At 39.2% G+C, this 17,451-nt stretch overlaps 1 protein-coding gene across 5 annotated transcripts; it reads right to left on the minus strand.

Annotated features, from left to right (window-relative positions):
* Positions 1-2,746: 2,746 nt before the first annotated feature.
* On the minus strand, positions 2,747-16,985 carry LOC101833184 (zinc finger protein 39). Of its 5 annotated transcripts, none has more exons than XM_005080005.3 (6): positions 16,841-16,985; positions 14,206-14,335; positions 13,619-13,708; positions 8,929-9,055; positions 8,718-8,810; positions 2,747-6,349 (listed from the first exon to the last, which is right to left on the minus strand). In XM_005080005.3, the coding sequence occupies exons 3-6, from the start codon at positions 13,637-13,639 to the stop codon at positions 4,767-4,769; spliced, it is 1,824 nt and encodes a 607-aa protein (XP_005080062.1). In that variant the 5' UTR covers positions 13,640-13,708; positions 14,206-14,335; positions 16,841-16,985; the 3' UTR covers positions 2,747-4,766. The 5 variants fall into 5 exon arrangements, with proteins under 5 accessions (XP_005080062.1, XP_012975899.1, XP_040607173.1 ...); XM_013120445.2 differs by having other exon boundaries at positions 13,619-13,714; XM_040751239.1 differs by lacking the exon at positions 16,841-16,985 and adding an exon at positions 16,620-16,757 and having other exon boundaries at positions 13,619-13,714.
* Positions 16,986-17,451: the final 466 nt, after the last annotated feature.

Below are 17,451 nucleotides of genomic sequence, written 5' to 3' on the forward strand. Positions count from 1 at the left end.
TACCTATTTTGCTAGTCTCTGCCAGAATATCTCCTAGCCCAAGTTAAAACATGTGGGTGGATTATACAACTAACATTCCTGGAGTGGGGGTGAGGGGATGGGCACAAACCAACCCCCAAGAACTGGCCCAACACCAAGTGCCTAATAATTGTTCAACTAACCAGTTTGGCTGCCTCTGTTCAGATTAAATAATTCTTGTTTCATAAAATATTAAAGCTGAATCTCCATGTACTTATATATAAAAACATACCTTGTAATATGAGACATCCAGATGGTACTGGTTTTAAAGACATGAAAGAGTCATGGAGAATCACTTTAGCTTGATACTATATGACAGGACTGAAGTTTCTAAAAAATCCCAGAAGAAGCTAATTTAAATAAAAATGCAGCTGAAGTGCACTAAGTGACCCGACTAATTTTAGAGATGTCAATGCCAAACTATGGCCACCAAGAATAGCAGCCACAATGAGATGGAGCCAGATGGGGACAGGCTATATATGCTGCCAAGGACAGCACCAAAGTGACCTGGGCCCCTTAGAGGAACTCAGAAATCATTAATAAATTCTACATATTGAATTGATTATACTGTGGGAGTTTGGTCTTGCCTTGTTCAGATTATGATTGACGATTGTGCCCTATTTCTTCTCTCTTGAGAGACACAACAGAGTCAATGTCGTCCCAGTCTCCCCCAAGACCTTACCAGGCCTCCAGATCTTAGCACAACTAACTCTGTGATGGAAATACCATTCAGGTTGCAAAACTCAGTACATAGACAGCACCACCAATCAAAACTAAAATAAGCTAAACAATTAGGGCCACCGCTATGAGTACCAAACACTAAATTCCCATCTTATGGTACAGCAAGACAGTGACCTAAGCAGTCTCTCCTGGGACGGCACACTGTGCATCCCATCCAAACAGGAGTCAGGCCACCCAGAGATTGCCAGAGTCCAAGTCCCATTCTCCATCCACCGGACAGGCAAGGCAAGCTTAGGCGTGTTTCTGGCCCACCTTCCAGGGACAGAGAGGGAGGACTGATGAGCAAAGGGGTCAAGACTAGACTAGTTTAACCCACAGAAACAGCTGACCTGAACAAGTGGGAGCTCTTGGACCCCAGACTGATGGCTGGGAATCCAGCATGGGACTGATCCAGACCCCTGGAATGTGGGTGTCAGTGAGGAGGCCTAGGCAATCTATGGGGCCTTGGGTAGTAGATCAGTATTTATTCCTGGCATACAAATGGATTTTGGGTGCCCCTCCCACAGTGAGGGGTGCTCTCTCAGCCTGGACTGTTGGGGGAGGGCCTAGGCCCTACCCTGAATGAAATGACAAACTCTGGAGATTCCCCATGGAGGGTCTTACCCTCCCTGAGGAATGGAGTGGGGATTGGATGGGGGATTGAGGAGCCTGGGGGAGGGGGGGAGGGGAGGAAGAGGGAGCTGGGATTGACATGTGAAGCAAGTTTGTTTCTAACTTAAATTTAAAAAAAAAGGAAAATGTCTCCCTTTACCTAAAGTCTATTTAGACAAACAGAAACTGACTTAAAAATATGTCTATACATGGGCACCCCACCCAGAATGGAGAAGGGACAAGATCTTCTGAGTAAAGTGGGAGCATGGGAGGAGGGGGAGGAAAGTAGGAGAAAGAGGAGGGGAGAAGAGGAGGGGGGGAGGAGAACATGAGAGATCAGGAAGGTCAAGTTGGGGGCAGGACAGAGAAGTGAGCAAGGAAAGAGATACCTTAATAGAGGGAGCCATAATAGGCTTAACAAGAAACCTGGCACTAGTGAAATTCCCAGGAATTCACAAGGATGACCCCAACTAAGAATCCAAGCAATAGTGGAGAGACTACCTTAAATGCCCTTCCCCTATAATGAGATTGATGACTACCTTAAATGCCGTCATAGAGCCTTCATCCAGTAGCTGATGGAAGCAGCAGAAATTTAAGCACTGAGCAAAAATCCTGGAGTGCAGTTGTAGAGGGAGAGGAGTGAGGAGCTAAGCAGTCAAGACCATGGTAGGAAAACCAACAGAAACAGCTGACCTGAACAAGTGGGAGCTCACAGACTCCAAACCAACAGCTGAGGAACCTGCATAAGACCAAACCAGGCCCCCTGAATGTTGGTGTCAACTGGGGGGCTTGGTCAATATATAGAGCCACTGGCAATGAAACCAGTATGTATCCCTAGTGCATGAACTGGTTTTTTGGAGCCCATTCCCTATGGAGGGATACTTTCTTAGTCTATATATATAAGGGAGGGCCCAGGTACTTCCCCAAATGATATAACAGACTTTGATGATGCCCATGGGAGGCCTCACCCTCTCTGAGGAGTGGATGTAGGTGGGATGGGGAGATAATGGGGAGAGTGAAAGGATGGGAGGGAGAGGGACCTGGGATTGGTATGTAAAATAAGATTGAATACAAGAAATGTCTAAACTCCTTGTCTTTGTTAAGCTTTAACTATTTTGATAAAATGAGTCATATATAAAGCTGTGATATTCTACAATGATAAAGTATGTAAAACAAAGTTTCCAGCCTCTATATGAAATGTATTTATAGTTTAAATAATTATTTTAATGCTAAAAGAGCTTCAATTCAAAAAATTATTTGCAGGTATACATGTAACTGTAATAATGAAAGACGCTATCAATTTGAGGGAGAATTGGTCTAGAGGAAGGAAAGGATAGTGGGGTAAGTGATATAATTATTATTTTAACTAAAAATGCAAAAAAAAATGAAACGAGAATTGTTGACTAAAATGCTTTAATTCAGATGTCAATTATAAACAATTGTGTACCAGATTTCTGCATTTCAACATGAATTGTTAATATTAGACACAATCGCAGGTTCTATGTTGGTTAAATATTTTAAATACATTAGCAGTTGCCCTCTTGGAGCAGTGGATAGAGCTTCAGTTTCTATCTGAATAAATAGTTTTATAAAAATACCCATACAACTCATTAAGAATGGGATATATTTAACAAAATATAAATGGGGTAATTGTTTAATGTGAAAACTGTATATTCTGATTTGAATCTGAAATGTTGCCTAGAGGCTTCTGTGTTGCATGTTTGATTCTCAAACTGTGGCAATACTTTAGAGGTGAAACTACTTGAGGGTTTTTTTTCCTTTTTTTAAATACATGTCACTGTTAGATATCTTTAAAGAATAAACCTGATGATATTCAGCCACTTCTTTGCTGTTTCCTATCAAGAAGTTAGAAAGCACTTCTGCCATGATCTACATGGTCAGAGTCAAGTAGCTATTGACTATATGAAATTAGGATCTAAATAAATACGTACACCCTTAAATTGGTTCTGTCAAATAGTTGTCCACAGTAGTACCAAGCTAACTAATATGACCAAAGCACTTTAATACTGTGTAAGTCTGAAACTGCAATCAAAACCACATACATAAAAAGGCATGCACCCGACTTCTGAAGTAGTCTCTGACTATATTTGTTACATATGTAACAAATTCTACTCATGCTGAGTGCCCTCAATTCAGATTTCTAAAACAAAATAAATACAGGACATACTTATATTTGAGATGTATGTTCAAGCCTGTTCACTAGATTTGAGTATCAACTAATAAACTTTCATTTATGTCAGCTACAAGTGCCTCAGATTGGAGGCCAATTTACACTGACAAGGAACAACCATCCTGCTTGTACACAATTGAACACAATCTGAAATAATAATTTCAAATAACTTATTATTTCCAATTAATACCCAAGTTATATAAACAGAACTATTTTTTATATTGTAGGATTTTAATAGAATCCAAATGAGAGTGTGTTTCATTTTAGCTCCTTCATTATGTTTCAGGTTCCCTGACTTATCTGTGATTATCAAGGTATAGGTATCTGTTGCAATAAACTTTGAACTTCACATTACCCTCATTTTTCTTGATCTTGACAGATTTGGCATCCTTTCACCAAGTCATCAAATCTTTCATTTGCTCAAAGGATTTGTAACATGGTAAGGGAGCATATAGACCATACAGACAGCAGCCAGAAAACCTCCAAGACTTGCTGTTATGCGTGAAGTGATACACAGTAGCATGATTTCCACAGTTCCACATGTTTCTACAAACTTACTATAAAACTCCTATAAAATACTGAAATAGAAGTGAGGTATGGCAACATTTCCCCCTAATTGTATTCTTGTCCTTTGTCACTTATAGAGTTTGTGACACCAATAGATTCGCAAATTCTTCTATTTTTAATTATCTGAGGTTTTTTTTTAAGGTTTCATGTTACACAGGCTGGGTTTCAACTTGCTCTATAGCCAATATTAGACTATAACTCCTGAACCTCCTTCCTTGACCTTCTGAGTATGGAGATAACAAGCATGCACCAACAGTCCAGCAATGAGTTCTAAATTCTATTTAGAGTTTGGGGCAATTCTCTACTTTTATCGGTTCTGATAGCATGTCAAGAGAACCTCAAGAAGAATATTTTGCATTTTTTTAAGTCATGGTGTCATCCTCTGTTGCCTATGAACAAATGACCCTCCACCATGAACATATGTCTTATGTTGGATTAAAAGCAATCACTAATGTACCTAGTTAAATTACTTGTCAGTCAATTGTGAGTTCTTTAATTTAAAAAAAAAAGCATACATCAAGATTTTCCTTAACTGTTTATTCATAAGGTTTAATCTCTCATGTAAGTATTCCTATATACAGTAAGATCTGATTTGGTAAATGTTTCCAAGTGTTCTTTACATTCACAGGTTCCCATACCTGTAAGAAGTGTTAGATGTTTAAGTAAAGTTTGTTTTATGGTGCAAAGCTTTCTTGCATTCTTCATATTCATAGTACATTGTCTGATGCTGAGAAGTGTTACTCAGCAAAGATTTGTTGCACTGTTTGCATTCACAGGCTTTCTCCATAGTATGAATCTTTTGATGCCGTCTAAGATTTGACTTATCATAGAAAGATTTCCTACATTCCTTACATTCATAGGGTTTCTCACCTGTATGAGTTCTCTGATGTACAGTGAGATGTGAAGTGCAGTAAAATGCTTTCTCACATAATTGACATTCATAGGGTTTGTCACCTGTGTGAGTTCTCTGGTGTCGAGTCAGGCCTGACTTGCGGTAGAATGTCTTCATACATTGCTTGCATTCATAAGGTTTTTCACCAGTATGAGTTCTCCAATGATGACTGAAACTCGATTTACAAATAAACGACTTCCTGCATACTGTACATTCATAAGGTTTCTCACCTGTGTGAGTTCTCTGATGTACAGTTAAATAGGACTTGGTGGAGAAGGCTTTCCCACATTCTGTACACTCATAGGGTTTCTCACCTGTATGAATTCTCTGATGTAGAGTGAGTTGGGGCTTTTGGCAAAAAGCTTTCCCACATTCCTTACATTCATATGGCTTCTCACCTGTATGAATTCTCTGATGGTCAGTGAGCTCTGACTTACGATAGAAAGCTTTCCTGCATTCTAAACATATATATGGCCTCTCACCTGTATGAACTCTCTGATGCTGAGTGAGGTGTGACTTTTGGCAAAAAGCTTTCCTACATTCCGTACATTCATAGGGCTTCTCCCCAGTGTGAGTACTATGATGTCTGTTGAAGCTCGTTTTCCAATGAAAGCACTTTCCACATATTTTACATTCATAGGACTTTTTCCCTCTGTGGATTTTCTGATGGAGACTCACTTCTGATTGCTGAGAAAGCTCATATTCCTCCTGGGCAAAGAGCTTTTCTTCTGCATGCTGTCCCTTATGTTTTGGAAAGTATGATTCAGTAATGAAAGGGTTCTCAAAGTCATTACATTTATACTGTTTCTCTCCAGGGTGTATTTGCTCATTTTCATCAAAGTCAGACTTGATACACTTTATCTCTGATATATTACATTCAAAAGATTTCCCCGTTATCTGAGCCATCTCCTTGCCAATAAATGCTGTATCACCTAAAGATTTTGCATATTCACTGAACTTATGAGTCAGTAATACTGCTTTTGTGTTGAGGGACCTCCCTGGTATAAGACTTTGAAAATAACTTTGTGAACTTTGAGACTTGTATAGACTACCATGCTCTGGATGTCTCGTGGATTTTATAATTCCATTAAGATCATCAGGTTCAACTTCTAGTTCATCAGCATCATTTTGGAAAGATACATTCTTCCACAGAATAAGCTTTCTAGGACACATTCCTAGTGGGTTCTCATTCTTTATATTCTGATTTGAAACATGGTTTGCACTCACACTGAATGCCTTCCCTATTCCAGTCAACTCCTTTGATGTATCACTGTCGACTGCAACTTGCCACACATTTCTCGTTTTGGTTTCAGAACAAATCTTGCTCAGTGTATTCATTCCCTGGAATTCTAAAATGACATTAAAACAAATTAGTATGCGAAAACTGGACTATCTTCCTTCCTATAAAAGGACAAATGCCGCTCCCACCCAATTCCTAGTATGCTTTAGCCATCTATTTGCTTTTAAATCATTTTGTCAAAACAAGGAAAATATTTTACAATTTACAAAAAAATAATACTCATTTTCCTTTATCTAACTCAATGTCATATGTGACTTCTAAATTTAATGTACATTAATAATATAAACTAAAGTATACTGTGTTGTTTTTATATTTGAATACAACTGAATACTATTCACACTCAAAGAGGTATCATTGTCTTGTTTCTAGATATGTACACATGTACTCCAATAATACTCATGTCTACTTTTCTCAGCCCAGACCTCTAGGTTCTTTTCCTCCTTCTAGACAATCCTCATTCTACTTTTTTTTTAGTTTACTTCATTCTAGAAACTTAAGCCCAACTTTTTAACAATCCACTGATCATTCGAAACTGTTTTCAACCACATTATTTTTTTAGCTTATTTTCTCTGGCTATTGGTTTTTAGCATTCTCAGTTTTGATTTTTAAAAGATACAAGAAATCATTTCTTTAAAAAAAAAGAAATCATTTCTTGTTATCGGCTCATGAGGGCTTGCTTTTTAATCTCAAATTTGATTTGATTTACAGAAAGCTCAGATGTATATTTCACAGCCACAGGGATAGTATATACTATAGATGTTTCTTTAGTGTCACTGATGCACGCTGTCAACTATGAGGTTTCTCTGTTTAATCTTGTTCCTCAGTTACCTATTTAAGATAGTAGACTATTTTAGTCACTCAACTACAGTATGTATTTCACTCATGAAAGTAGATTTTTATTTATTGGTACATTATCCAGTCCTAGAATGCTGAAGTTGCTCACTCACTTTTGCTCTATCCAAAACTTCTGTCTTCCTTTGTGTTTAGAAACATTTTTGTAGAACTCAGCATACCAATATTCAGTGCATAAACATCTGGAATAATTATATTTTAATGGATTGGTTCCTTTATGAATATTCAGTGAATTTCTTCATGCCTTCTAAGCTAATTCAGCATTAAGTTGGCTTACTCATGTGAGTAGAACTACTGATGAGTCCTTTCACATTGTTTGTTTCAAGAAACAGTGATCATATCTTAAATCCTTATGTACCTCTGCCAGTGAGAGAAGATCCTGCAGACAGCAAACAAGATCTTAGCTTTTATCCCATTTTGCTTTAAAGTTAAAAAACATGTGTATTTGGGATTCTTATTGGAAGATACACATTAAATCTTTATTTTAAAAGGTCTTCTGGTTTACTAAATTAATAATGTGATAGTGTACCTACATATCCTCAGTGATCTATGATTATCTGATTTCATATCTACAGTATAGCTCAGTCTCAAAAACTGAATGAGTGCCCTCTCAAGTGCCTCTCTCAAGCCTGAGTCTGGTATAGCACTTCAAGGTGAAGGGAGCAATATAACTGGTTTCTTCTCCAATGCTAGTCTGTTATAAAGAAGTTACTTTCAGACAAGGAATGCTCAACTGGATTTAAACTTTCTGAAAACCATGGGTTTCTCCTGTGTCTAGTTGTCTCTAAGGCTGCCTACATGCTCCAGGCTTCCCTCATGTTTATGGCTTTTGGTTTTCTTCTGCACAGGGAGATAATTACAGACTGCCTCCTCTTTGTGTGGTATGGTTCATGTGTGTGTGTGTGTGTGTGTGTGTGTGTGTGTGTGTGTGTGTGTGTGTGTGTGTGTGTGTGTGTGTGTACTCATGTATTACAGTTTTATTTTTCTTCTTTTCAGCTGCCCAAAAGACTTGGGATATTTTCTTCTTTGTTATCCTATTTCTCTTTATTCAGAAAATCATAAGGCACTTTTAATCTACTGTTTTACTCTGGTACACTCAGATGATTCTCTCAAATTCCACCCATTAACTGTGATTAAATACTAGCCTTAAGCTACTCATTTATAAATTTGTATCTGTTATCAATACTAACGACTATTATCACATCTTTGGTATATAGCCACCTGCATATTATGTAACAAACTTAGAAAATGATTATCTCATAGTTAAATTACCTCAATAAAATAAATGTATAGCTACTTCCTTACAACTCAGTTTATTAGACTTTTCCTAAATTAATACTATGTATGTTCTTTCTCCAAGACCCATATACAGAATGGATTTATAGTAAATCTAAAAGCATATTTCAATAACAACAACAAAAACACGGTCTTCTTTGGAGAGTGTATTACACAAAGGTCTAATATAGAAGATGAGCCATCTTTAGGACTGGGATGGGGGTAAATATGGTGACCATATCTGATTAGTTCTCACCATTCTAATCCCTAACTAGTATGCACAGATGTACCTGGGATGCTCTGGTTTGAGGCTTCTCCTACAATCCATGACCCAAGTCTTTGCTCCAAATTGAAGATCAACTCAGGTTTGGTCTTGCAGTGCCCTGTAAATGGAAAATGTTAAACTACTAAGTCAGGCAGAGAGAAAAAACATTTGAAAAGACATCCAATGATGGAGCCAATAAGTTTTAACAGAGAGTTTACATTCCATTATTCACTCACCCAAGAACAACAAGTTGCTGTAGTTCTCCAGCATCACATCCCTGTAGAGGGTTCTCTGACCTTCATTCAGGTTCTGCCATTCCTGCCAGGTGAATTCCACAGCTATATCCTCAAATGACACCAACCCCTGTAATGACACATTTCTCCTCAGCCTAGGAGCTCATCCTTCTATGTGAATAACTGTCTTATAACACAAACCTTGATTTGTATTCTTTATCATGGGAGAAAATAATATCTTACCTACACATGAATTTAATACAATTCAAGAAAATGTAATTATCCAGTTTCCCTTATAGATGCTGAGCAATCCTTATTACTAGGAAGAACAGGATTAATAAAATTCTCAGGAAAGCACCTAATAGAGTCCAAAGACACAAGTATAAACACATGCCGATGTGTACAAAAAAGTTAATGTTCTATTACAACAGGATGATGAAGTAGAAAACATTTGCTACTTACATAAGACAGAACTTCTAAATGTTTACATGGATGTGTTCTCATGAATATGAAGCAACAGAAGTCCACTTATGACAGCACAAAGGACACAAGACAGGCTAACAGAACCACAAAGAATATCATGTCTGAGTATTTTCATGTTGGGATGAGTATAAACACCAGTAAATGTTCAAATCATGAATTATCCAATGATTTTGCATTTAAGTTCTCCTAACAATTTAATTTTATGAGTTTGTTAACAGTCCATTACATAAATAATTGTTCAGAGACTGGAGAAATGGCTAAACAGTTAAAAGTACTGACTGTTCTTCCAGTGGACCCAAATTTGATTCCCAACATCCACATGGTGGGTCACAATCATCTAGAATTCCAATTCAGAGGATCAAATGGTGTTCAAGGGCACAGGCATAGACATGCAGGAAAATATCCATCATCGAGATACATAAAATTTTTAAAAATTAAACCTGCTTTAACAAAATAATAATTGCAGTTACAGTCATTCTTGTATTTTCTTGCTAAATCAGAAAACACTGCAAGGGTCCACATAAAAGTGACTATATTACCCATTTCCTAAATCAAAAATTGTTTTAAAAAAAGACATGGGGTGATATAAATTATGTAAATTACATGAACCAAAATATCAATTGACCATCTACATCTCTAACTCTGACCTCTGATTTATGGCTGAAGGTCACAAGGAGAGGAGTTAATAAGGCCCCAACATTCTCAAAGATTTATAGACAACAGAGAAACATTCTCTTCATGGTGCAACTGCTTAATAATTACCCATGCGCCTATTAAGTAACCTTAACTAAGCTCACTAGTTCACCAGGACTTGAGTGGAATAGTTTCCTTCACGTGTCATTGGTGTTTTATCTACGTGAACAGAAATGTGATGTCTTCCCAAGAAATATTCACACAACTAGAGGGTAAACTTTGTGCATTCTATGATGGGTGCTGGAAAATCTAACAAAACACAAGACAAAACATCATCTTTACAATATATACCAAAATCCCAAGAGAATTTCCTGGACATTATTCCAAAGAGGAGGATTCATTAAACACACTACACAGTGACATAAGGGCTGAGGATGTTGGTCAGTGGTAGAGGGCTTTCCTAGCACACAGAGCCTTGGTTTCAATACCCAGTAATGCCTAAATTAATAGCATAGGAAACTGTTTCAATTGCTTTGTATGCTTTAATAAAACACTGACCAAAAGCAACTTTGGGAGAAAAGAATTTATTACGTCTTTCAGGTCAGATAGAGCCCATCATCAAAGGATGCCAAGTCAAGAGCTCAAGCAGGAACCAGAGGAATGCAGCTTACTGGTTCTATCCCTTGAGCTTACTCAGCTGCCTTTCTTACACAGCCCAGGCCACGTGCCCATGATGGCACCACCCACAGTGAGCTGGGACCCCTACATGAATCAGCAACCAAGAAAATTCCCAACAGACATGATCACAGGTCAATCTAATGGAGTTAATTGTTAATTAAAGTTCCCTCTTTCCAGGTATGCCAAGCTGATAAACCAGACTAGTCATCACAGAAATATCTTTACACAATAATATGTTCAGACAATAACAAAATATCAAATTAAAGGCACCTACTGTAGCAACAAAAATATACCAACTTCTCAGATAATAAAACAAATTGAGGTTCTAAAAAAACAAATACTACATTCATGAACATAAACTTATATATCACAAAAACATAATAAATGAATGAAGTCTATATCACATTATCATTAATTTTCCTTAGGTCAGTAAATTTTCTTCTTAGATGTAAAACAGTTGATTTCAATATTGTTATAAAAAAAATTATACACTGGCAAGATGGGTAGAAGGAAAAGATGTCCTCTGATCTCCACATACATGCCAAAAAAAAAAATTGAAAAATTAACATATAAACAGCAACAGAGTAGTGTAGGTTAAATTCCTGTTCTTCCTAATCTAATTCTTCCCCCTGTATTAGTCACCATGGGTTGGATAAAAACTTATATAGTATGAAAGACAAATATTTTCACTGTAGTTAGTTTAAGTTAAGTCAACAGTCCAGGTTGCTAGAGGTTCAGTTCCTGATAAGATCTCCCCTCCTGATATCCAGGTGACAACCTAATCCAAGCATCTTTCCATGTAAAAACAAACAGAATTCTACCTTCCTATTTTAATTTTTTTCTGGGGCTCAAATCAAAGCTTTGAGCATAGTTGACAAATGTTCCCACGCTGTGCTTAGCACCCAGACCTTGTTCTTCTTTTGGATAGCGAAGTTCAGTTGTATGGCATTAGCACCCCATATAAATTTCTTTATTTAATCCTAATTACTTCTTATAAGCCCTGTCTTCAGATACAGTTCGAATGTGGATTTGGGTATACGCTGCATCAGAGAAACTCTGGGAAAGAATAACTACTTCATCCATACCCCTGATTGCCATGCCTTTATCTGAGTGAAACACTGAAGAAACACAACATTCACATAAGCCAACTTGGAGCTTCCCTTTGCTGTATGGGTTCCCTCTGCCTGAGGAGTCACATGTAAGGGACACACAGTCTTTCAAGGGGAAGTCAGAGGTGTCACTCACAAATTCACATTTTCCCTTTGGCATGAGGGATGAGAATGTACCTCACAGAAAAAAAAATCTTTTTCCTCTGGAACTCTGAGTCAGAGATGCAAAAACTCTTATGCTCTCTTGATGGACAGGTTAGTATGAATAGGAAAGAAAAATTTGCTTTCAGATCTTTCTGGAAAATTAATTATCACAACAAACTTCACCAGAAATAACAGTGTAAGAAAGCTGTTATACATTATCTTAAATACTAACTAAAACTGAACAAATACTAAATATAAAAATGACATTTAACCCCTACCAATGATGTAACTTAAGCTACATTTTACATATTTAGGATAATGACTAATACAGGTGTTGCTTAGCATGCCATGTGCATACCACAGGGACTTGAAACATAAACAATAACAGTACATTTCAGGTACCATCCATTGCATCTGGCCAAAGTAGATATAGTTATGAATGGACAGCATACGCATATCAGTTTATAAGCAGTAAATGAAGCAAAGAACCAGTAGACATCTGAGGATGTGCAGTCCTAAAATCTAGACATGTTTCCATCTCATCTTTTATGTTTTAAAATAGTTTAAAAGTTGCCAACTCTAGTTCAGGCAGGAAACAAAAACGGGAAAAAATGCTCTGTGAGCAAGGAATGTAGCTCATTTCTACAGCAGTCGGGTAGCATGTGTGAAGTTCCAACTTTTAACACATTTTTTAAATCTTATAATAAAAAGTCAAGTAAGAAAAAAGATTAAAGTTGATTGAAAATGGGGACATTTTGGGTTGTCTACAGGTGACTCTAAAAAAAACTAGATGATCAGCGTAACAAAAGACTGGACTTTATTCTGAACAGAGGGGAGAAACACAAGAGAGTATAAGTTGAAATACAGTGAGAAAGACAAGGCAGTGAGAAGTAGACATGGCCACTGGCCTCAGCTCAAGCAACCCAGAGAGAAAAGGGGCCAAAGACATATCTACAAAGTAAGCTAAGTAGTCTTGGGGAAAACATACTGGCAGTGGCTAACTACACAAGAAGTGGCCCATCCAGTTCACCATGGATGGGCAGCACTCATAAGGCCCCATCATTCCTTAAGGAGAATGAATATTGAATATTCCTTAGTGGTGTTGCCACTGATTCAACTGTCCTTGCAGCCAATAATCCCCTACCCACACTTATGCCAGCACCCCTACTTACATGCAGAGGGCCATTAAAACAATAAAATACAAAAAAGCAAGAGAAAGACTTGTTGGGAAGAAATATTCAGGGAGGTGGTGATAAAAGGATAATGGGGAATTGATTAAAATATACTATACATATGTATGAAATTGTGAAATAATTTTTTAAAGTTGTATCAATTATACTAAAAGTCAAACTCATGATAGTTTTAACCATCTGAGAACAAAACATAATGCACCCTGTGCCCACTGATGGCCCAGCCTGCTGCCCTACAATTCGTAGGGAACTAAAGGCACAGAGAGAGCTCCAATAGGAGCTGAAGTCACCTTGCAGGAATCAGATATGCTGCCTGGGTCCCAAGTACCAGCCCATCACCCATTCCACAGAAAGAGAGTACCTGGGGCCCAGTACTTCCAGTCTGTTGACTCCAGAGCCACAAATAATTCCCACCAATTATAGTCCCTGATTCAAGATGCTGGCCCACACACTCACCATTTCTGGCTTCCAGGGCATCGAGTGTCCTCCCTATGGAACTCCCCGCACCAGCACGTCACAGGGCAACAGAGTCTACAGCACAGCCACCTAGACCTCCAGAGTAGAGGAGACTGAGCCTAGGGACGCATCCCAAGATGGCGAGCTTCAGAGTAAAAGGTCCTAGCAAGACTGGGAAAGCCTGCCCCCTACTATCCTTCTGCCTGATTAGACATTCCTCAACCCAGTGCCTTCAACTGTACAGGAGGGGCTGCCTCTAGGGCCCTAAGTAACAACAGAGTCACCAACCCATGAATAAAGCCAGCATAACAGGTACTGTGAGTTGAAACACCAATCATATGTATACATGTCTACATGTATTTTTGTGTGACCTAACAGTATCTTTCAGTTAGAGGAACTCGGTATTTATTGTGTTGCTAATATAAGCAACGTGTCATTAAATTTTAGAATCCTATCTACCATAGGGGGTAATAATTATCTACACACTACATAATAAGCCCCTTAAAATGTTATTAAATACAGTATGATTGGACTGGTCAGTAATTTAGGCTAGGATCAGGTGGGCTCTTTTTGGTCTGTGCACCTACCTGATGGCTGAAGAGGCAGCTGAGCTTCAGAGAGTGACCTGACTGTCAACTGGAGCATCCTGATTCTCCTCCTTGATTCTCATCCTCCAGTACCCTACTGTGGCCTTCCTCTCACAGAGATAAGAGGGATCTGAAAGAAAGGGTGAATGTATTCCAAGACCTTTGCAGTGCAGGTACCAAACTAATACACTTTCCCATTCACTGCTTCACAAGTGACGTGCCAAATAGGCAACTCTGGATCCAAGGTTCAAGAAATAGAGTTCCCTTTCAATGGCCTGTCCTGGTTCTGGACCCAAAGAACCAATGGCGACTTGCTGACATTCTGACACTCAGTATCATTCAGCCTCTCCTTGCAGATGAAATTTCTGCTCCTGTTCCAACTCAAGGAATCTTCTAACTAACTGGACTCTGAGTTACAGAAAAAAAGAGAACATGAAGATAGGAGGAAGGCCTATTGGGTGTGTCTGAGGGAAGCAAAGGTGATATGATTAAGACATATTGTACGCATGTATGAAACTGTTGCAGAATCAATTAAAAAATCGTATGTTTTGGTTGTGAATGTAGCTTTTAATGAAGTCATCTCTCTAGTCCTAAAAAATATTCCTTTAAAAAAAGTCGATGAATTCAGCCTGACTGCAAAGGCCATGTATCACCACTAAAGAACAAGACTTATATAAATGGACTTGTCCTTTCCAGTCCTAGATAATGAACACTTATTCTAGTAGCAGAACTCAAGCAATCAAGGAACAACCGCATATTTCTGATGTCTCACCACAGCAGAAATTCGAAAATGTGTATACTGCATCCCACGGTGTGTCAATCATTTCTATCACTTTTAGTACTTGCAAGTAATTTATGATTTCTTGTACAGATCAGACAAAAAAAAATCCCTGTGCCTGGAATGTCTGTCTTACTGTGAAAATAACCTGAAGGCATGATTAAGAGAAAGTATTTCCTCTTGTTGGAATTTGGAGAAAGATGCAGCTAAATATTCTGAATTTGTTCTTTGATTTTTCACTAGGCAAAGCTGCTTTCAAACACTTGAAACTGATGCTACAATGAAGCGAATACACAGAGCACCCTGAGAATGTTTCTAGAACCCTAGACTCCCATTCCTAACTCCCAGAAAGACTTAAAATCTTCAAAATTCAAGTTGTGATGGGCCAATGAAATTAGAATTGTTGTACTGGCCCACCTAGAAGTCGATACTCTTTAATGCTTTCCAGTAGTATGCCATGTAAGGGGAGGGCCAAACCCATTGTTTTTTAAACCGTCATCTTTTGTAAACATTTCTGTAAGTTGGCCTTAAGGTAACATACAAATTTTGGGGCTAGAGAGATGGCTCAGCACTTTAGAATACTTGCTGGTCTTCAGGAGGACCCAAGTTCAGTCCCCAGCACTGATGTCAGCCAGCTCACAACAACTTGCAACCCCAGCTCCAGGATATCCAATGCCTCTTCCTGGCCTCGGAGGCACATACATGCTAATGGCATACACTCACACATATTCACACACATACATATAAATAAAGTAAATTTACTGCTAAGTTGTATTTCAATCTTACCTATTAACATAGGTTACCTAATCATTTGTTCATCTCAATAATTACTTTGTTCATGACTGACCCCAATACCGGATATGTCCTACTGTGCATAAGGTACAGAACACTTTAGTTTTTTCCTAGCTTTAGTGGTCATTATTATAAAGTGAGCACTATGTGGGGGAAAGTGTCATCCAAAAACAAAAGTCATGCCACTCACTAACTTCAAATGAAAAGTGACAGTTCTTAGGGATCACCCAAGGGTGAGAACATAAATACCTCAAAACACTACAACTGACCTCACGAGAACATGTGCGAACATGGCCAACATTAAAACAAAACTAAGTTCTACTGTTATTCTCGATACTTAGGTCTGCAAATCATTAACAAGTATTATGTTTTGTTCATGTAACATGCATGCTAAAACACATTCACAAAGCGTTCGGTTAAAACTCAATGACTTTTTACACAACGTTCACAAGTCAAATGTCTTGTTTTCCTCTCTTTCTGTGTTATAGTCACAGAAAACCCTTTTAAAGTCTTTGAGGGATTATTTTTCTCAAGTACTCTGGAATTTTTTTTAAAATTATACAATACTGCATACTTGAAATGTACAATGAGGAACAGTTAACATAATGGAAACTGGAAGTCGGTATTTAAGAAAAGGGGCAGAGAGGTAAAATGGGGTGAAGTGCTCACACGAAACAAGGAGGGACAGGGCTGGCATTCAGGGTTCTGGATTTGGAACGCCAACGCTCAAACATTAGGGAAAATTAGAGGAAACAGGGGGGTCACAGGAAGAAAGGGGGGACAAAGCATCCGTGGGCGACAGCTCGTCTCCAGGAAAAACCCCACAGAAAAGGACGAACACTACCTGCAGGAACCGGGCAGCCAGCGCAGAGCTGCCCTCCCTGAGAGGGCTCCAGAACGGGCTGCAGCCGCTGCACTGGAAGGGACAGGACGCCCGGGCTCGGGCAGCCCCACAGCACAGGGGGACCCAGCGCGGCCACCCGCCGGGCCTCGCCGCAGACCCCGCTCCGCCACAGCGCTTCCCGCTCGCGCGCCGCCACCTCCGGGCGCCACACGCACACTCACCAGGTCCGCTTCTCGGGGACGCCGGCGCCCTCCTGCCATCACCCAGCACACACCGCGTCACCGCGCCACCAAAGCTGCGCAGGAGCTTCCCGGGCAGAGGACACCGAGCCCAAGATGGCGGCTCCCAGACAAAGGCCGAGCGAGCGCCAAAGCCCGCCCCCGTCCTCCGTCTGTGTGTCTGATTGGATCTGCCTCACCCCAGGGCTTCCGATTGGATAGAGCTTCAGGTCCTGCCCCCTGAGTGACAGTAGTTGGCGCCAACTCTGGGCTGAAGGAACCCAGAATGACAGGTTCTTGGCTGCCGCTAATTTTAAGACAGGGAGGGCTTCTTGTGAAGCGCAATTCCTGTAATTGGACATTTGCGATTTAACCTTATATCTAGTACTATATACGCTTATGAATTATATATGTGTGTATACACATACTAGTCACAAACAGAAATAAGATGCCAACTTTTTTGTAAGTCTCTTAGATTATAGGCTCTGTAGCTGATGTTTAAGAGAACCAGATTACACACACACACACACACACACACACTTTTTTAAGTGGCTTAGCTCCACAAGCACACTAATCTTCAGGCAAGCTTTGGTGATTTAGATCACAAAATATCA

This window comes from Mesocricetus auratus, unplaced genomic scaffold (assembly GCF_017639785.1).
Source record: "Mesocricetus auratus isolate SY011 unplaced genomic scaffold, BCM_Maur_2.0 Super-Scaffold_100008, whole genome shotgun sequence".
Classification (NCBI taxonomy): domain Eukaryota; kingdom Metazoa; phylum Chordata; class Mammalia; order Rodentia; family Cricetidae; genus Mesocricetus; species Mesocricetus auratus.